At 36.6% G+C, this 22,231-nt stretch overlaps 1 protein-coding gene across 1 annotated transcript; it reads right to left on the bottom strand.

Moving 5' to 3' along the window:
• Positions 1 to 4,199: 4,199 nt before the first annotated feature.
• LOC127517248 (hereditary hemochromatosis protein homolog) lies at positions 4,200 to 20,669 on the bottom strand. The gene is made up of 6 exons (XM_051902605.1): positions 20,361 to 20,669; positions 13,606 to 13,854; positions 13,194 to 13,469; positions 10,832 to 11,122; positions 10,440 to 10,565; positions 4,200 to 5,654 (listed from the first exon to the last, which is right to left on the bottom strand). The coding sequence occupies exons 1-6, from the start codon at positions 20,407 to 20,409 to the stop codon at positions 5,548 to 5,550; spliced, it is 1,098 nt and encodes a 365-aa protein (XP_051758565.1). The 5' UTR covers positions 20,410 to 20,669; the 3' UTR covers positions 4,200 to 5,547.
• Between the last annotated feature and the right edge of the window lie 1,562 nt (positions 20,670 to 22,231).

Below are 22,231 nucleotides of genomic sequence, written 5' to 3'. Positions count from 1 at the left end.
GCATTCTCCCCTAAAAGTGATCGAGCAGACCAAACCGTTAGAGACTTGAAACTTTGGCCCTGTCCCAAATGACACCCTAAACCCTCACGGTCTTCCTCTGAGTCCGCACTTTCACGGCGTAATGCCGCTTTGACTGCCGGGTAAAGTCCTCTGCGTAGCTCACAGTCTTGCGGGCTCAGCAGAAGTGCGCATCGAGGGCGCATAGCAGCCGCAAAGGGGGCGCTCACGAGCACCCTTCTTTAAGCTTAAATGACAAATGGGACACTCTACAGTCTTGTGGACTTAACGGACATGCGCACGCAGCGGCCATTGTAAGTCCACAAGACCGAAAGTGTACATGAAGTGTGCCATTTGGGACAGAGCCCATAGAGAGCTGGTAGTACACACACAATCTACAATGTCAGCAAGGCTCGCCACGATCGGCCTGACGGGGGCGCTACAGTGGTCAAAAGTACGAAATGGCTCATAACTCCTGAACCATGAAGCCCTGGGTATACTTCGTTTTTTTACACGAACGCTAGTGTACGCACACAGTCGAACGCACAGCCTTGGAAAGTGTACTTCATTTGACTCATACGCATACACAGGCGTTTTGAGCAATCTCTCACCATGAGTTACAACCCATGTAAACATCTTTGTATTCTTTCATGCTAGAGTTGTACAAATGAGGGTTCTTTCTAACCTATTCGCACAGTCTCTTGTCTAGGCCTCCATTGTTGCTGTAGCTTGGTCTGCTGAATCCGGTCTGTTCTGTACAAGTATGCGAGGTTACAAAAATACGGCGGTGCACATACAGTATGCGTGTACTCTTCTGATGACGAAATTCGCGTCACGTGCACGCGATGACCCTCATGTATGCGTAAAAAGTGAACTATACTTTGGGCTTTAGGCTTAATAGGTGCTCAAAATTAATGGGCCGATGGTGGTCATGTTTTTCGAGATACACCAGTGTCCTTATACTCAAGCATGGCTCCTTGGACCAAGACACTGCATGCCAATTTTCAAGTCAATCAAACCGCCAAAACGTTCGGAGTGGGTGGAGCCAATTTTACTAAAATGGCTATAACTCGTGAATGGAATGAGATATTTCCACAAACTCGGAACACCAGTCAATGGGCTCAATCTTTGGGCACAGTAAAAAAATCACGGCGATTGCACTATAACAGGAATAAAACATGAAAACAGCTATAACTACGCAACCGTCAGTCCGATTGACTTGAAAATTGGCATGCAATGTCTTGGTCCAAGGAGCTATGATTGAGTATAAGGACATTGGTGTATCTCGAAAAACATGACCATCATTGGCCAATTAATTTTGAGCACCTATTAGACAAGGTTAATGAAGGCCTAACAGAACGAAACGGTGGGCATGTTTGACTCATGGTCCTAGAGGTCTGTGAGAATTTTGAAAGAAATCAACCACTAGGTGATGCTAATGAGTTTTACGCCTCTGTAATCATGTGGTGTTTCACACATACACAAAATATTCATATCATTTGTTAGATCTCTTCATACAAATTTGTCTCTTGTCTCTTAAATATTCATGATTATGTAAAAAAAACTACTTTTGTGAACAAGTCCTAGGTTTAACGAACTCTAACGAAGCATGCCAACTTTTATGGAGATCAGACTATAGGTGCCGCTATAACTGTTAAAAAGTTTTAAAACCTATATATTTCCACTGTTAAATTCCCTGTATTGGCTGTAAATGGTCTTTCCCTCTATGATTTAAGTAGTTACATAAAACGCAACATCTTTTTGCGCAAGTGCTTAAAGGCCATAAAGCACTTGAACCCCGATAATTGCTGCTCGGCGCTATATTTTTTGCATATAATTTTTATATTTTTTTGGTTTTATTATGACTATGCTTAAAAACAGAATTGTATCTTGATTCTTAGCCATATAATGACATTGTCCAAAATTGACCATTGCTGGACCATGTATTCATGACATCCAGGTGTCGTAAGGATGAAGGCGGTTGCTCATAGTTATGTCTGGTGGCTTGGTATTGATGCTCAAATTGAACAATTGTCAAAAACCTGTCGCTCATACCAGTAGACACAAAAAGCTTCTGGCCCCTCACCATTATACCCTTCAAAATGGCCAGAGTCACCTTGGCAAAGCATACATGTGGACTTTGCTGGTCCAACTGAAGGACACATGTACTTGGTAGTGGTGGATGTGCACTCCAAGTGGCCCGAGGTGTGTGTGATGGAATCAACTATATCTACCAAGACCATTCAGGTGCCTAAAGGGACTGTTTAGTCGTTATGGACTCCCAGAAGTGCTCGTTAGTGATAACGGGCCTCAGTTCACCTCAGATGGGTTCCAGACATTTCTTAACGCTAATGGAGTGACACATACACGTTCTGCACCTTTTCACCCAGCTATGAATGGCTTGGCTGAATGCTTGGTTCAGACATTTAAGCAGACACTACGTTGTTCTAAGGGGTCAACTAAGGGGTCACCTTTATACTTGCGTACCGAAACACCTCACACACCACCATAAAGGAATCGCCTGCTATGTTGTTTCTGCACTGCAGGTTGCGATCTCGCTTGGATATGTTGTAGCCTAATGTTGCCTCTGTGGTTGAAAAAGCACAAAGCAAACTGTGCCAGCAACGTCGAGTGCATGCTCAAGACAGAACATTTGCAGTGGGTGACAAAGTATTAGTTTGTGATTATTGGAGGGGAAAGAAGTGGACGCCTGTGTTGTTTCAGCAAAGAGAGGCCATGTATCATACACTGTTGATGTGGGACTTTCAGTTCACTGGAGGCGTCATGTTGATCAGATGTTGGCATGTCTAACTTACTGTGACAATGGAGATGAGATTGGACCAGAGGTCATTATGTTCCTGAGGGAAATCTGACAGATCTTTGTGAACATCTAGTGTCCGAAGAAACATCACTTCCTTTTTTGATCCAATCCAGACTGGGTCAGCACATCTTGTGGATTCATTCCCAAGTGAAACAGTGGAGGTGTTGCGCAATCCACACAAAGAGACTAAGAAATACTCTGAACATACCAATAAGTAACCCCCAATATGGTATAGCCCTTAAGGTTTACAGGTGGTATAAGTCGATTCTGTTGTATACATTTTGATAGTCATGGCACTGAGTTTAGTTTAACAGAATAAGCACAACACAGTTCATTGAATGATCATACTGCTTAATCACAGTTGTTCTATATTTCTGGTATTACTAGTATTACACAGGTGTATAATATTATATACATATATATATATATATATATATATATATATATAAGAAAAAAGAGAAGAAGATATAAACCTATTGTTCATGTTAAATGTATGTAACATTGTTACTGAAATGAGTTCAACAACACATGTGGGGAGGAATCATAGACTGTAAAAAAATTATGGACGTAGTGTCCATGACGTCACCCGTAGGTTTCTGAAGAACATTTTTGAAGCCTAAAGTGGACCGTTGCCATCTTGAGAGCGCATCATCGCGCGTCACTCCCGGACAACTGAAAATCGGCAAAGAGTCGAGACGTGGTTGGAACTGAGGTGCCTGGTTGCTGAAACCACGCGCGCCTAGCTCGACGTGACCGAGTTAGCTCAGGCTAAGGAGCTATCTATCTATCTATCTTAGATACTATCTAAAATATTAAAGGGCACCTATTATGCCCCTTTTTACAAGATTTTAAATAAGTCTCTGATGTCCACAGAGTGTGTATGTGAAGTTTTAGGGTTTTAGAAATTTTATTGTACTTCACACAAAAGATAAAGCATCCGTTTTCACTCAGAAAATCACTGTAAGAGCTGAATAAAACACAGTACAAGAAGTTGCATTAAAATATTATCCATACATTTTCTCTCTCCCTTGCATTATCATCAACATACACAGCGAATTACACAGAAACACTCGTAACTAACAGTAAACAAATATATACAGACCCTATGCATTTTTGGGGGGTACTTAAAGGCACAAGAGGATTTTTTGGATTAAAATATCCAAAATCCACTAGAACAGTGTTATATACAGTATTTTGTTGACTTGTGTACTTACATTATCCCAAATGTTTCTAAGAATGTTTAAATCCAGAGAAATAAGCAATTTTTAACCAGGACATGGACGTGTCCGACTGTCCGTGCGTCGCCTATCAGTGACATATATCTGCATTACCCTCGATTACCAGTTTTATTTTGTAGAAACCATGGAAACACCAAAGACGCTTTAATATATTACATGTTTTATTAGAAAGATGAGCAACTGTTTGGTTACATTTATAGACAGAAAACAAATTATTGTTATATAGCTCAACACGTTTATATTTTTTGAATCTCGTTTTCTTGATTTTCTGCGAGTACCATGCTTTTACCATGCCTCAGAAAAAAACACTATTTTGTCAAGTAGCTAACATATTATAATCAAATGCAGCTTTATTTTTAGTAACAGTAATAGCCTACAGCGTTTTCTCCATCATACAGTACGTTTTGTGGTAACACTTTACAGTAAGGTTCATTAGTTAAACATTAATGTATTAACTAACATGAAGTAACTATGAGCAATACATTTGTTACTATATTTACTAATCTTCGTTAAAGTTAGTTAAAGCAAAAAATACAGCTGTTCATTGTTTATGTTCATTCACAGTGCATTAACTAATGTTAACAAGATTTTAATAATGTATTAGTAAATGTTGAAATTAACATTAACAAAGATTAATAAATGCTGTATAAGTGCAGTTATTAGTTCATTTTAACTAATATAGTTAACTAATGTTAAATAATGAACCTTACTGTAAAGTGTTACCCGTTTTAAAATTAATTGCAGCAAGTTTTATATCCGTTTAACATCTCCGATGAACTGTAATAAAGTGCGTGCTCTCCCTTCATCGCTGCCGTATCCAGTATCGCTCTGGAGACTGTAAGCTGGATCACAAACAGTTTTTAGCAAAGTAACAATCCTTGACTAACAACTTTTTAGCAAAAACTGTGTTTTTTATTGTCCCTTTGTATTGACATCCATTCACAAAGCAGTCTAATTTGCACAGACATAAACAAATTTAAGTATATGGGGGCACATTCCCTTCAAAAATAAAACTAATCCACTGCATCCTCAGTGGCTCAGATGCTGTGAGAAGATGAAGACTCTTATGCTCACTCATACGTCCAAAAACAACACTGGGATTGCTGGATTGTTTGATACGTGCTCCGTAACACTGATTCGAAACAAAAGATTCATAAGGCTTCAAAGCTTCATAAAGCAGTGTTTTGAGATCGCTCATCACTAGATATTGTTGAATAGTCATTATTTTGTTTTCTCGTCGCTTCATAACACTAAGGTTGAAACACTGTCACATGAACTGTTTTAAATATGCCTTTAGTAGCTTTTTGGGCATTGAAAGTGTTAATTGTCTTGCTGGCAATGCAGGCCTCACTGAGCCATCGGATTTTATGAAAAATATCTTAAAAAATTTTTCTGAAGATGAACGAATGAGGGTGAGTAATTAATGACAGAATTTTCATTTTTGGGTGAACTAACCCTTTAATGTTTCTGTGCACTAGAGGGCACTCTAGTTCACTTCCTTGTATGTTGTGTTGAAGTAAGCAAGGTGGTGTTTAGGTTATTGGGCGCCCTAAGCAAATCTCCAGGAAGGGGCCCCGCGAACGTCCCAGGTCCTCGTCCTGAATACAAGTGACACAGTGAAACCAGAATAAACACAGAGGAACACTACAGAAACATAACACTACATACTGTAATCTCTGAAAGCATCTAAAGGAACTGATGTTTGGTGTTTTTTCTACAACCCGAATTCCAGAAATGTTGGAACGTTTTGTTTAAATTTGAATAAAATAAAAACTAAAAGACTTTCAAATCACATGAGCCAATATTTTATTTACAATAGAACATAGATAACAAATGTTTAAACTGAGAAATTTTACAATTTTATGCGCAAAATGAGCTTGGTGTTGGAATTTGGTCCCATTCTTGCCTGATATAGGTTTTCAGCTGCTGAAGAGTTGGTGGTGGTCTTTGATGTTTTTTTCTCCATAGGTGAAAGATCTGGACTGCAGGCAGGCCAATTCAGCACCTGGACTCTTCTACAACAAATCCATACTGTTGTAATAGCTGCAGTATTTGGTTTTGCATTGTTCTGTTGAAATACACAAGGCCTTCCCTGAAATAGACGTCGTCTGGAGGGGAGCATATGTTCCTCTAAAACCTTAATATGCCTTTCAGCATTCATAGTGCCTTCCAAAACATGCAAGCTGCCCATACTATATGCACATATGCACCCCCATACCATCACAGATGCTGGCTTTTGAACTGAACACTGATAACATGCTGAAAGGTCTCCCTCCTCTTTAGCCCGGAGGACACAGCAATGATGATTTCCAACAAGAATGTCAAATTTGGACTCGTATGACCATAGAACACTTTTCCACTTTGAAACAGTCCATTTTAAATGAGCCTTGGCCCACAGGACACGACAGTGCTTCTGGACCATGTTCACATATGGCTTCCTTTTTGCATGATAGAGCTTTAGTTGACATCTTTACTTCTGAGAGATTCTGCCTCTCTAAGACATCCCTTTTATAACTAATTATGTTACAGACCTGGTATCAATTAACTTAATTAGTTGCTAGATGTTCTCCCAGCTGAATCTTTTCAAAATTTCTTGCTTTTTCAGCCATTTGTTGCCCCCGTGCCAACTTTTTTGAGACCTGTAGCAGGCATCAAATTTGAAATGCCCTTACGAAAAAGAAGTTTATTCAAGTGTGCTATTAGTATACTTCTTTTAAACAAAAAAATAAGAAAGTATACTTTCAGTCTACTTTTTATATACAGTGGGTATGGAAAGTATTCAGACCCCCTTAAATTTTTCACTCTTTGTTATATTGCAGCCATTTGCTAAAATCATTTAAGTTCATTTTTTTTCCTCATTAATGTACACACAGCACCCCATATTGACAGAAAAACACAGAATTGTTGACATTTTTGCAGATTTATTAAAAAAGAAAAACTGAAATATCACATGGTCCTAAGTATTCAGACCCTTTGCTGTGACACTCATATATTTAACTCAGGTGCTGTCCATTTCTTCTGATCATCCTTGAGATGGTTCTACACCTTCATTTGAGTCCAGCTGTGTTTGATTAGGAAAGCCACACACCTGTCTATATAAGACCTTACAGCTCACAGTGCATGTCAGAGCAAATGAGAATCATGAGGTCAAAGGAACTGCCTGAAGAGCTCAGAGACAGAATTGTGGCAAGGCACAGATCTGGCCAAGGTTACAAAAAAATTTCTGCTGCACTTAAGGTTCCTAAGAGCACAGTGGCCTCCATAATCCTTAAATGGAAGACGTTTGGGACGACCAGAACCCTTCCTAGAGCTGGCCGTCCGGCCAAACTGAGCTATCGGGGGAGAAGAGCCTTGGTGAGAGAGGTAAAGAAGAACCCAAAGATCACTGTGGCTGAGCTCCATAGATGCAGTTGGGAGATGGGAGAAAGTTGTAGAAAGTCAACCATCACTGCAGCCCTCCACCAGTCGGGGCTTTATGGCAGAGTGGCCCGGCGGAAGCCTCTCCTCAGTGCAAGACGCATGAAAAAACACCTGAAGGACTCCAAGATGGTGAGAAATAAGATTCTCTGGTCTGATGAGACCAAGATAGAACTTTTTGGCCTTAATTCTAAGCGGTATGTGTGGAGAAAACCAGGCACTGCTCATCACCTGTCCAATACAGTCCCAACAGTGAAGCATGGTGGTGGCAGCATCATGCTGTGGGGGTGTTTTTCAGCTGCAGGGACAGGGCGACTGGTTGCAATCGAGGGAAAGATGAATGCGGCCAAGTACAGGGATATCCTGGACGAAAACCTTCTCCAGAGTGCTCAGGACCTCAGACTGGGCCGGAGGTTTACCCTCCAACAAGACAATGACCCTAAGCACACAGCTAAAATAACGAAGGAGTGGCTTCACAACAACTCCGTGACTGTTCTTGAATGGCCCAGCCAGAGCCCTGACTTAAACCCAATTGAGCATCTCTAGAGAGACCTAAAAATGGCTGTCCACCAACGTTTACCATCCAACCTGACAGAACTGGAGAGGATCTGCAAGGAGGAATGGCAGAGGATCCCCAAATCCAGGTGTGAAAAACTTGTTGCATCTTTCCCAAAAAGACTCATGGCTGTATTAGATCAAAAGGGTGCTTCTACTAAATACTGAGCAAAGGGTCTGAATACTTAGGACCATGTGATATTTCAGTTTTTCTTTTTTAATAAATCTGCAAAAATGTCAACAATTCTGTGTTTTTCTGTCAATATGGGGTGCTGTGTGTACATTAATGAGGAAAAAAAATGAACTTAAATGATTTTAGCAAATGGCTGCAATATAACAAAGAGTGAACAATTTAAGGGGGTCTGAATACTTTCCGTACCCACTGTACTTCTCGGAAATATACTTTATGTACTTCTGAGAAATATATATTTAAAATTGCACTTAAGTATACTTGACTTATACTGACAGAAAAGTCCAAGTATATTTGGCCTATACTTGGACTCAGTCTTTTAATAGAGATATACTTAAAAGTATATTTATAAAAGTATAGTATAAAAGTACATTGTTTGAAAATATTGATTTATAAAGAAAACAGATATAGGCCTATTCCTAATTCTGAGTATCTGAATTTTTGTGTAGGCTATTCCACTGGTAGTGTACATAGGAATGTACTTAAAGGGTTAGTTCACCCAAAAATGAAAATAATGTCATTTATTACTCACCCTCGTGCCGTTCCACACCCATAAGACCTTCGTTCATCTTCGGAACACAAATTAAGATATTTTAGTTGAAATCCGATGGCTCGGTGAGGCCTGCATAGCCAGCAATGACATTTCCTCTCTCAAGATCCATTAATGTACTAAAAACATATTTAAATCAGTTCATGTGAGTACAGTGGTTCAATATTAATATTATAAAGCAACGAGAATATTTTTGGTGCGCCAAAAAAACAAATAACGACTTATATAGTGATGGCAGATTTCAAAACACTGCGTCATTAAGCTTCGGAGCATAATGAACCTTTTGTGTCGAATCATGATTCGGATCGCGTGTCAAACTGCCAAACTGCTGAAATCACGTGACTTTGGCACTCCAAACCGCTGATTCAACACGCTGATTCATTATGCTCCGAAGCTTCATGAAGCAGTGTTTTGAAATCGGCCATCACTATATAAGTTGTTTTTTGTTTTTTTTTTGGCGCACCAAAAATATTCTCGTCGCTTTATAATATTAATATTGAACCACTGTACTCACATGAACTGTTTTAAATATGTTTTAGTACATTAATGGATCTTGAGAGAGGAAATGTCATTGCTGGCTATGCAGGCCTCACCGAGCCATCGGATTTCAACAAAAATATCTTAATTTGTGTTCCGAAGATTAACGAAGGTCTTATGGGTGTGGAACGGCATGAGGGTGAGTAATAAATTACATTATTTTCATTTTTGGGTGAACTAACCCTTTTGCGTTTCCAAAAAGCAATGTAAGCATAAGTTTATCTTAGAACCATTGCCACCAATGGACCTATGATCATCTTAGGCTTAAGATGCTTTTGGGAAACGCAGCCATGGTCTTTGACAAAAATGCAACTTTCTCAGCTTTTTGTGTAAAATGTTTTCTTTCTTTTTTTTAAATTAAACTTGCCCACATTTAAGTGTTGATTAAAAAAAAAGGATTCATGAAGCTAGAATAAAATGTTTTTAAAATGGAAAGAGTTAAAGTACAGTTAAAGGTTTTTCAAGTCTAAAAAATAAATTCCTAAATAGGAACATAGTACTTAAAGTGCAAAAATCATATATAAAAAGTAAACTAAGTGTGATGTCATGTTCACTTAAAGAAAACTTATAAATATACTTGCACTAAACTAGTAGTTTACTGAGAGTGTATTTCGAAGTGTAGGCTACTTTCAAATACTAAAAATGTATTAATAGTATTAAAATATTACAATTCTAGTATACTTGTAGTACAGATGCAGTACAAATGAGAAACGTAGCTGTGAACTAATTGTGTACTTGAAGTTTACAACTTCTACATTTTTTATACTTCAATTGGGCCAATTTAGCAGTATTAAAATAGTACACTTACAAGTTAAACTTACAAGTTACAAGTTATACTTACTACATAAAGTATACTTAAAAATATACTTGAACATTACTTAAGTATACTTGATATTTGAAGTATACTTCTTTTTCATAAGGGTGAGATCATTTAGTGGATAAAAGTGTAAAGTTCTCCGTTTAAACATTTGTTATGTTATCTATGTTCTATTGTGAATAAAATATTGGCTCATGTGATTTGAAAGTCTTTTAGTTTTTATTTCATTCAAATTTAAAAAACGTCCCAACATTTCTGGAATTCGGGTTGTAATTGAGCATTAGATAAAATTGAACTGGGCTGTACAGAACATTTACCAGCAGCTCGTCTCTTCCTCCTCCAGATGATGAGTGCAGTTATGATGAGAACAGCCACACACAGTAACACCAGCACACTGATAACTACAGACAGACTGAGGGATCCTGGGTCACATTCAGCCACATCTGAAAATGGGGTGGGATACAGTGAGATAAACAACAGGAAAATAAATTTGTAAGCTACAGACACTTATTGGAATTATTTACATTTAAGTTAGTGAAAAATGTTATTCTAAAATTGTAATCTAGTATTGTTGCTTTTTCTGAAAAATGCTGTAGCCTACACGAAATGTCATTGTCTTTTACACAGTGGCAATAAAGTATCTTGAATCTAATGTCTACTTTGTTATTTAGTAGTTTATTTGTTCATGTGATTGTCAGTTTTTCTTTACCAAACGTAATGTCCAGTTTGTTGTCCAGATTGAGGTGCTTCATTGTACAGTTGTATTTATGTTTTTCATGTAGTTCTTCTGCGCTGATCACCAAACTCTTCCTCATCTGGTAAGTTCCGTCTCCGTTGGGAAGAATCTCTCCTCCTGTGATCTGATCATCATCCACAGGCTGACCATCTCTGAACAGAGTCAGGTTAATGTGACGGGGGTAAAAACCAGTGGCCAGACAGCTGATCTGAAGCCCTTGAGAGTCTGTGAGTGTCTTCCTCATGAGTCTGACTCTGGGTTTCACTACAGAGAAGAACGAGAAGTCTTACTGTTCACTGTTAAAAATAAATGTTATTTTACAGGTAATTGTCTGTGTTTTTTTACAGAATGTTCCCGTTTTGTCATTATACAATGAAATACCTGTTGTTTTACAGATATTTGCTGTAATTTAAATTTCCACTATTAAATTTACAGGGAATTGCTTGTATTTTGGTATTACAACAAATTTCCGTTTTTAAAAGGAAATGTTCTGTAGGCTATTTTTACAGAATAATGTGTAATTTTACATAAAATGTTAATTCATATTTTACAGATTTTTTCTGTAAAAACAGAAAAAAGGAAACGAACGTATAACTACAGAAATCATTAAACATGTTTTTCTTACCGTTTAAAGATAATTGTGTTGGTTAAGGTGAGTTTAATAATAGCACATGTAGCCTATTATAAATTATGCATTGTTTATTTTACTAATCTTTTAACCTTGTCCTGCAAATAGATGCTCATTTTTATCATTATTTGGCATTGACATATTCTCCCCTAAATTTTCTAACCGCATGTATTATTCATGTACATTTTATGTTTCTCCAAATCGAGTTGCAAATGGGTAGCTATGTGTGTGTGTGTGTGTGCGTGCGTGTGTGTGGGTACGCATGTTCAAATTTGCCGCCGACTACTTTTCTGTTAGTCCCGCCCACATTAGTTGGTGCAGTACAATTATGAAGGGCGAGCGGGTGATCCAAGCTCTTGTTCAATCCAGACTGGACTATTGTAATGCTCTCTTGGCCACTTGCATCAAAGTCGAGGCACTGATGTTTGCTTACAGAACAATAACTGGCTCTGCACTCCTGTACCTAAACTCACTGCTACAGACTTATACACCCTCCTGAAGCTTGCGTTCTGAAGGTGAACAGCGCCTTGTGGTGCCATCCCAAAGAGGCACAATCTTACTTTCACTGACATTTATCAGGACTGCTCCATGCTGGTGGAATAACTTGACTAACTCCAACTATTTTAAAGAGACTGCTAAAGATGAGATTTTTTTTTTTTTTTTGTGAACACGTGACCCATTATTTCTGTTTAACTAAAAAAAAAAAAAAAAAAAAAAAAAAAAAACCTTTCTACATGTACTGTGCTAGACTAGCTGGAAATTGTCACTGCACTTATTGTTGCTTCCATTGTACTCCTAATTTGTAAGTTGCTTTGGATAAAGTGTAATTGTATATGTATAAAATAATAACAGCAATATTACAGTATAAAGGAATACAGTAATTGTCTTTTAATGTAGATATTTTTGCATGTTCTAAAATGATATAGTAAGCTTGCATTTCTTATAATTTAAGTAACTTGACATACAAAGTGTTATGTACAATGATTAATACTGTAAATGTGCGTGTTCGTTCCTTTCATTAAATGTATTCTGTACTATATTTTGTTAATTTAGCAGAATTTTAAGAGTTTTAAAGGTTGATATTTGTATGTATTTCCAAGTACTTAATTTAGAGATTGATTGAAGTTGTGAGTGGTTCTGTAAAAATAAAGATTAATACTGTAAATATGCAAATATTTGTTTTTGAATTTGTGCTAATTGCATTTTTATAAATAATTTCTTAGCTATTGTACATGGAAAATCTATATTTCAAAAGTAAATTACTGTAGATGGACAGAGCAGCTTTAATAAAATAACTCTTAAAAAATTCTTAAATTCGCAGAGATTAACCTGAAAGTTAGTCATTTTCTATGTAATTTGACATAATTTATCAGTTTTTCCACGGTTTAATAAATTGTTATCAACAGTAATATACTGTAATTTAATGAATTTTGACTGTGAAGTCTGTTCTGTATTTTTACAGTTTTTGCATGTAATTTTGTGAAATGGTTATTTGCTGTAATTTAACGGAATCCGTCTGGAAGCTGCCAGACTTTTTTCTGTTTTTTTACAGGTTTTTTTTTTTTTTTTTACAGTGAATTGTTAAACTGTTGCATAGATTATTTATTTATGGTTCTCATGATTCATAAAACAATCAGAGGCACATGTATTTTCTGTCAGCACAGCTGTTTGTTGATATACTGAAGTTGATCAGTATGATTCTCTCACCTTTTCTCATCACATTGTTCTTTTCCATATTCAGGTACCTCCGCAAAACTTTAATGCAAATAGGATGATAAACCTTTTCATGTATAAACTTGAATTTAAGCTGTTTCACTTGGTTCCAAGGTATCCATGTCTTTTTCATCTGGATATCGTTTTTTTCCAGGTCATATGTGAACTCCATCATATTTTGTCTATCCAAAGCATCCCACAAATGAAGTGGACCTGGTTTATCATCATTCAACAGTTCACATCCAGCAAGACTCTGAAGAACATGTACAGCTTCAAATAAAGGAAAAATGTATGTTTTATTAGTCCTCACTGACATAATATAAAATGTAGTGAACTTAAAATAAAAATGCTTTATGATTTTTATGATTACCATCTTACATTAAAAAGCTTTAATAAAAGTTCTCACCATCTGTGATATTTAAGTGTTTAACAGAAAAACTTTTCATGTCATTATACATGTCTTGAAATATAAAACCAGCATCACTTTGCTCTTCATCATAGTATTTTGAATCACTGTTAGTGCGATAGACAGCTTTCCATGTGATTGAGTCATAATACATTATTTGCAGATCATCCAACATCAGCACAGCACTGAACTCTGGAAATGGTGTCTGTCCAACTATATATGTTACCAAAGCCATCAGTGAGTGAGAACCTGTGGATACACAAGGACGAGAAAATATAATATTAGTACAGTGTCAAATTGAACCATAACATATGACATTCCAGACTTATCTACCTCTGGCATTATAAATGAATATACATATGATAAATATTATATCACATATTTATAAATTGCAAAGCTAATCAGATAAGTTGTCATCCACATTAAAATATACGAGAAGTAGGTCCACCTGTTAAGAACCGTGTACTGAATCATGTACTTGATGTGAAACAGTGAAACAGAGATCAATCAAAAGAAATCAAGAGATTGAGAGAAAAGATTTGGATGGTTGTTGCAGCATTTTCAACCATGCTGATAAAAGGTGAAATAATATAAACAGTAAATAGCAGGCAATGTTGAAGCAGAGTCCAGCTAATTTGAGTCCAGGCCTGAGAGGTTGAGTTTATGAGAAGACCATGATACTACAACACTGTTAACTATATTTTTTAAAAAGCAGCAGGCGGCCATTGTACGATTGTACAATTAACATAAAAAACATGAACAGATATTTCACACATATTTACAATTGTTCACCAAACAGACACATTTCAGGTCTTTTCTCCAAAGAAAAGGAGAAATATTGAGTTGGGAAGTAGAGCAGCTCAGGTTTATAAAGAAGACATTTTGAAAAACATCTGAGTGGTTGTTTTTGTTGTTTAACTTTAAATAATAAATTACAATGAAATACCTATAAATTATAAATTGCCATCGTACTGTAAACAACTGTTAGGTAAACATCACAATTAGGTAAAGGAATACACTCATCCACTTGACACCTTCCTGCTTGTGCATGGAAATTCACGCTGACCTGCTGTTTCGACAGAGTTTATTTAGGTACAAACATTCAAAACCATTTGTTACCATCAACATCAAGTGTTTCTTTTAATGAAATAAAAATTAGTATCCACCTTATTTTTAAGAGCGGGCACGGCTATTTGTAATGTTTTATTTTTAGTAACTGTAACAGCTCATTTTGCTGTTTGACACTGCAAACACATTTCTTATTTAAATATCAGCAATATCAGCGAGTGGTGTTTCGCGTGGCGACAAAAGCTTATAAAGTGGTATGATTTGACAATGCCATACCGACTCTTGTTCTACCTGGCATAAATAAGGCCTGTCTAATTAATATAAAATGTTAAGAAGGATGATTTTAAGTTGTATTCCACTTATGATAGAATCTGTTAAATGCAATTTCTAGATTAATGTAGGCCTATTCGATTAATTTTAAATCAGCATAATTAAATTAATTTTTGATTATTTGTTTAACACTGAAATTAATTCGAACCACTGTAGAAACTCTCCTCAGTTCACAATTCATATAACTGATATTTATATTGGATTGTATTTCTAATCCAAAGAAACTACTAACAACATTTTTTATAACCCAAGAATGACACTGTGTCCTATAACTTTAACATTACAGTTCATATTCATAATTCGTATTTCAATTGAAGACCTATAATACTGTTACTCTCCAACCCTGCTAATTTTGTCAGGTATTCAGCAGCCTACAAGTTCACTGATTCAATTATCTTTTTTTTTCTTCTTTTTTTTAATCTCATTCTTTCTGTGTTAACTGAGTACACAACGCTTACAGTCATACTTTTAAATTTCAGTTTTCACGGTTATTTATTCAGGTCTCTCTCTCTCTCTCTCTCTCGAGTGGGAAAGGTCAGACATATTATGGTATATATATTGGCAGGGGCAGACTGGGACAAAAATTCAGCCCTGGCACTGTAGCCACACCAGCCCACACCCACGGACACGTGCATTCCCAGGTGAAAAAAGTACACTTCCATAATGTCCTTAAAATGTTCTATTTTCACACACTAATTTTGTACGTAATATACTAAAAATTCTTCTTTAGTACTTCTTAGGATAATTTTAATAAAATCTAAGTGTCCTCAACTGTGCTATTTTGAGACACCACGAATTTGTATTTAGTTACCACTTGTAGTACACTTGAACCCATAAGTGTACTACAAATACAGAGATAGTATGTTAAAAGCACATTTTACACTTTAAGTACATTATGGAAGTGTACTTTTTTCACCTGGGTTGCTATACGTTTTTGACGTGTTAGACTATGTTGCAAGTAGCCAGCAGTCTGTTTACCCTAAATCCCACCGTATCTGCTGATATTTCAGTCATGTAATTCAGTTACAGGCAAGCTAACAATTGTAACCAATTATCACGAAGCAATGACATTTTAAAATATAGGGAGGTTGTACGCTAAGCTTACAACTGTTTAATAACAATAATAATAATAATAATAATAATAAAACACTGGAGCTAACTGGCAGAAGTACTGTGAATTGCGTGAAAATGACTTGAGCTAACTGTATTTTTTGTTTTTTCTTACCTTTATGGCACTACTGTTCTCCGCTGCAGCAGCTGAATTTAAACCCTTTGAAAAGAGTTCGATTAATTTTAGGCATTTGGCAGCGTCCGACTTTTTTCTTTTTTTCTTTTTTTCTGCTTTCTCGACCCTTTTCTGCACCGCCTTTCCTTTTTTAAAGGTCCATCATCTAACTTTTACTGACAAATTTGTATGGGAAGCCAAACACACCAAAAGTATGGGAAGCCAAACGCACCAAAAGTGGTACGAGGCAGCGGGGTGTTACAAAGCTCGCGCCGCGCTGACATGTCATCTGCGCGGATCAATGGACCGAGCCGCGCGACCGACTCGTCAGCGCAGCGCGGACGTGCTTCCTAGCGCCACCCAATGGGCAGCGCGGCGCGAGCTAATCTCAGTTCCCTGGTCTGTAAAATTGGTAGTGAATATGGGGCATTCACAGGAGGGTTGAAAATATGGTCCACCAGAAGACATAAGTCTTTTATAGCCTCTTGAAGTTCATTGATTGTGGTGATGAGGTCAAGGTCGTTCTAAAACATTATATTATAAAACATTATATATATATATAATGGGTTTATAGTACATTGTGTATGTCTACGAGTACAATGGATTAATGAACATACTAAATTATGTTGTTTTTTTTTTTTTTTTTTGATGCAGAACGTTTCCTGTGATGGGTAGGTTTAGGGGTAGTGTAGGGGGATAGAACTATGGAATGTCCCCAATAAGATAGCAAAACAAACATTTGTGTGAGTGTATGAATTCAGGTTGATTGGGAGACTTTTTCCAATTCATCTCAATGGCAAAAAAGTGTCAACAAATGCAGATGATCATTTTAATTATGAAATTCAGATATAAAAACCTTAAAGTCTATAAATAAATACTTTATAAAGTAGTAGACTACATTTACACAAACTGTATTGTTCCCTACGATTGCATGCTTAAATAAGCCTATATACCATGCGTATATACACACACTTCCGTTCCGTTAAGATCGGTAAGATTTTTTAAAATGTTTTTAAAGGAAGTCTCTTCTGCTCACCAAGGCTGCATTTATTTGATCCAAATACAGCAAAAACAGTAATACCCCTATAGTGAAATATTTTTACATTTTAAAATAACTGTTTTCTATGCGCTTAGCAGCCTATATCTATGCGTTTTCAGGATTCTTTGATGAATAGAAAGTTCAAAAGAACAGCATTCAATAGAAAACTTTTGTTAATTAAAGAATACTTTTATTCAACAAGGATGCATTAAATTGATCAAGTTACAGCAGACATTTATAATGTTACAAAAGCTATATATTTAAGATAAATGCTGTTCTTTTGAACTTTCTATCAAAAGAATCAAAAAAGTATCCTGAAAAAAATTGCAAACATCTGTTTTCAAAATTAATAAATATTTCTTGAGCAGCAAATCAGCATATTAGAATGATTTCTGAAGGATGACACTGACGACTGGAGTAATGATGCTGAAAATTCAGCTTTGATCACAATTAATATTTTAAAATATACTTAAATAGAAAACAGTTAGGCCTATTTTAAAATGTTAAAATATTTTACATTATTACTGTTTTTGCTGTATTTTTTATCAAATAAATGCAGCCTTGGTGAGCAGAAAGAGACTTAAAAACATTTTAAAAATCTTAAACTAGAACGGAAGTGTGTGTATGCATGGTGTATACCCAGGTGAAAAAATACTATAGAAATTTATTGTAAATACTATAGTGTTTTTGAACCATAGTAAAGTGCTTGAATTCATTTGTTGTGGTAATTCTATAGTTGCTGAAACCTAACAGAACAACAATAGTAGCCTAATATAAACAAATTACTTTACCCAATACTGTACAGTTTTCTACAATAGGGTATATTATACTATAATAGTGTTTTGGATCAAACCAGCCCATTTTTACCAAATCAATTTCTATCAAACCAAACCATTTCTAGACTGCCAACACCGATTATCACATGTGTAAATAGTTATGTTTAGTTTGTTGCTATGTAAAGGACAAAACAAAAGCATTAATAATCATATATATATATATATATATATATAGAATTCATCTATTTACAAAAAGGAATGCAATAATTTACAAATCTCATAAACTTATATTTTATTCACAATAGAATATAGATAACATATCAAATGTTGAAAGTGAGACATTTTGAAATGTCATGCCAAATATTGGCTCATTTTGGATTTCATGAGAGCTACACATTCCAAAAAAGTTGGGACAGATAGCAATAAGAGGCCGGAAAAGTTAAATGTACATATAAGGAACAGCTGGAGGACCAATTTGCAACTTATTAGGTCAACATGGCAAATTGGCAACATGATTGGGTATAAAAAGAGCCTCTCAGAGTGGCAGTGTCTCTCAGAAGTCAAGATGGGCAGAGGATCACCAATGCCCCCAATGCTGCGGCAAAAAATAGTGGAGCAATATCAGAAAGGAGTTTCTCAGAGAAAAATTGCAAAGAGTTTGAAGTTATCATCATCTACAGTGCATAATATCATCCAAAGATTCAGAGAATCTGGAACAATCTCTGTGCGTAAGGGTCAAGGCCGGAAAACCATACTTGATGCCCGTGATCTTCGGGCCCTTAGACGGTACTGCATCACATACAGGAATGCTACTGTAATGGAAATCACAACATGGGCTCAGGAACACTTCCAGAAAACATTGTCGGTGAACACAATCCACCGTGCCATTCGCCGTTGCCGGCTAAAACTCTATAGGTCAAAAAAGAAGCCATATCTAAACATGATCCAGAAGCGCAGACATTTTCTCTGGGCCAAGGCTCATTTAAAATGGACTGTGGCAAAGTGGAAAACTGTTCTGTGCTCAGACGAATCAAAATTTAAAGTTCTTTATGGAAAACTGGGACGCCATGTCATCCGGACTAAAGAGGACAAGGACAACCCAAGTTGTTATCAGCGCTCCGTTCAGAAGCCTGCATCTCTGATGGTATGGGGTTGCATGAGTGCGTGTGGCATGGACAGCTTACACATCTGGAAAGGCACCATCAATGCTGAAAGGTATATCCAAGTTCTAGAACAACACATGCTCTCATCCAGACGTCGTCTCTTTCAGGGAAGACCTTGCATTTTCCAACATGACAATGCCAGACCACATACTGCATCAATTACAACATCATGGCTGCGTAGAAGAAGGATCCGGGTACTGAAATGGCCAGCCTGCAGTCCAGATCTTTCACCCATAGAAATCATTTGGCGCATCATAAAGAGGAAGATGCGACAAAGAAGACCTAAGACAGTTGAGCAACTAGAAGCCTGTATCAGACAAGAATGGGACAACATTCCTATTCCTAAACTTGAGCAACTTGTCTCCTCAGTCCCCAGACGTTTGCAGACTGTTATAAAAAGAAGAGGGGATGCCACACAGTGGTAAACATGGCCTTGTCCCAACTTTTTTGAGATGTGTTGATGCCATGAAATTTAAAATCAACTTATTTTTCCCTTAAAATGATACATTTTCTCAGTTTAAACATTTGATATGTCATCTATGTTGTATTCTGAATAAAATATTGAAATTTGAAACTTCCACATCATTGCATTCCTTTTTTATTCACAATTTGTACACTGTCCCAACGTTTTTGGAATCGGGTTTGTAAATAGAATTCATTACAAACAGATTTCCAGGCATTTCTTTTTTTCCCCTATAGCTGATGTATTTTGCTTGCTTCTCTTATTTCTCTTGTTTAGTAAAGTTTTTTTATTATTATTTCAGTCTTCTTCTGCTGCTTTTTTTTTTTCTTGGATTTGCTTCTCAGTTCCATGCAATTTTAAGCTTTTCTTGGTTCATTCCATGTTTTCTAGGCAACTTCTCTCATGCTAATTCAGATTAGCACAGTTGGTTTTAATCTAGTTTATTTTAATTCAGGACTCTATAGTCCAGGTTTTAGTAATCTGTACTTAATCTGTGTTTCAGAAAGCCATTTTTTAAGCCACGATTAACTATTCTAGATTAGGGCCTATCCTGTCTTAATTTAAACCCTGTCCGGGAAACCGCCCCAGAATCCTGTGCGTGAGATTTGAGACTATTTAACCGCCATAGAATCCTCACACAATCACAGAAAATAGCTTACTTCCATGTTGCAAGATAAGGTCGATAACTTACCTGCATTGACGACTGTCAAGCATGACAGCAGATACGCAAGCATGAGCATTCTCTAAATTAATGAATCCAGGCGTTATGGATCTCCGTAAAAAATTATGGACGTTCAGGAGTGTGCCCCTTCTTAACACGATCACAAGACGATTCAAAATCGGTCTTCAGACACACAGGTGATGTGTTGCCTACTTAATGTTCTTTGGTCGTGATCGTCTATTGTAACTTAGCTGGCATTAAACGTTAAAAGAAAGACAGTGGCATTTTCTTCCTCCTATGTTACGATGTATTTTGCCTGTTCCTCTTTCGTTTTCTCTTGCTCTTTTTTTACTTTCACTTCTGTGTGGATGCCTGACGTGCATGCATCTGCTGTAATGAAGTTGTGAATATGATTTATGAACCTTAGAGTTGTGTCATATAACTCGTGTCGGTTGCGCTTGGGTCGGAGTGTTGGTGAAGCACAACGCATTGTTATTGACAAGCTACTGGAGATGGAGAATGCGAACATTGTACTGTAGCCTATACTAGACAGTTTTATTTTTTTTTTAATCAAAACAAGATTGAAATAATCTTAACTGTTAATGTAGGAGAATCCACAGCAGATTTAAGTATGGGAACACTGTGTGGCAGAATACCTGCGATAAACATATTTCCATGCATCAAAATGCAATGTCATTCTCTGAAGAAATATTAAAATTTTAAATGTAATGGTATGTATTATACAGAATAGTAGAATAATAAAACACAGATCACCTTGGATCAACAAGAAAAAGCAGGAGATAATATTCATAAAAAATATTAAGATTTCAGGCCAAACAGGTGCATTTTTATGTTCCATACGAAGGGGCTAAGCCCCTATTGTATCCGTTAGTTTTCTTCTTCTTCTTCCTCCCCAATGGGAGTCTATGGCTGCCCTATCAACGGAACATGATGAAATTTGGCACAATTGTAGAGATGCTCATGAATATTGATTGGACCAAATTTGGAGTCTCTAGGACCAACTCTATAGTGCCACCACCAGTTCAAAAATGCACTCTTCTAAAGGTTATAACTTTTTAACCATTTGCTCTAGAAAAATAAAACTTAGTACATCTGATTCGTCTTTCATGCTGATGCTATACAACATCTTACATTAAGTCTCCGCCCAATACAGTAGCGACCATTTTGAAAAGTACAGTATTCAGTTTTTTCACTACTCCTCCTTCAAATTTTGTCCTATTTTGTCTAAACTTCGATCAGTTGATCTTTGTACTGAGCTGCACAGAAATGACTGAACAGATGTTTTTTATTCATCTTTGTTCAAAAGTTATGATGTCACAAAGTTAACGAGGTTGACCCGAAATTGGTTTAGAGGCTGTATCTTGGCCAAACTTTGAGCAATCAAAACAAAAATTGGTACGCTTCATCGAAACCATGATCAGAGGGTCCATGCTAAATTTGAGAGAAGAGCCACCTACAGGTCATGAGATCTGAAAAATGGCTATTTTGGCCAATAACTTTTGAACAGTTTGTCAGAAAATCAAGATCTTGGTGTCTATGGATTCCTTGGCGAAGGATTTCATGCCGAATCAGAGGATACCGATTTTGTCAATATCGGATAAACCAGGTGTCCGCCATGTTGAATTTTGTCATAAATTGCAATATCTTTTAAACGATTTGATATATCTTCACAAAAATTGGTATGTATCATCATCAGAATATCCTGAGGGTACCTGAGAAGTTTGACCACAGCGCCTCTTAGTGTTCCAGAGATATAACGATTTTTGCAAAAACGCTTATAACTTTTGAAAACATTGTCCAAAATTTGTATGTTTTATGTCATTTTATTCCCTGGCTAATGCCAATTCCAACAATGTGTAATTTGTCATTTTCCTTAAATT

This window comes from Ctenopharyngodon idella, chromosome 8 (genome assembly GCF_019924925.1).
Source record: "Ctenopharyngodon idella isolate HZGC_01 chromosome 8, HZGC01, whole genome shotgun sequence".
In the NCBI taxonomy this organism is placed as follows: domain Eukaryota; kingdom Metazoa; phylum Chordata; class Actinopteri; order Cypriniformes; family Xenocyprididae; genus Ctenopharyngodon; species Ctenopharyngodon idella.
This window is presented reverse-complemented; position numbering and strand designations above follow the sequence as displayed.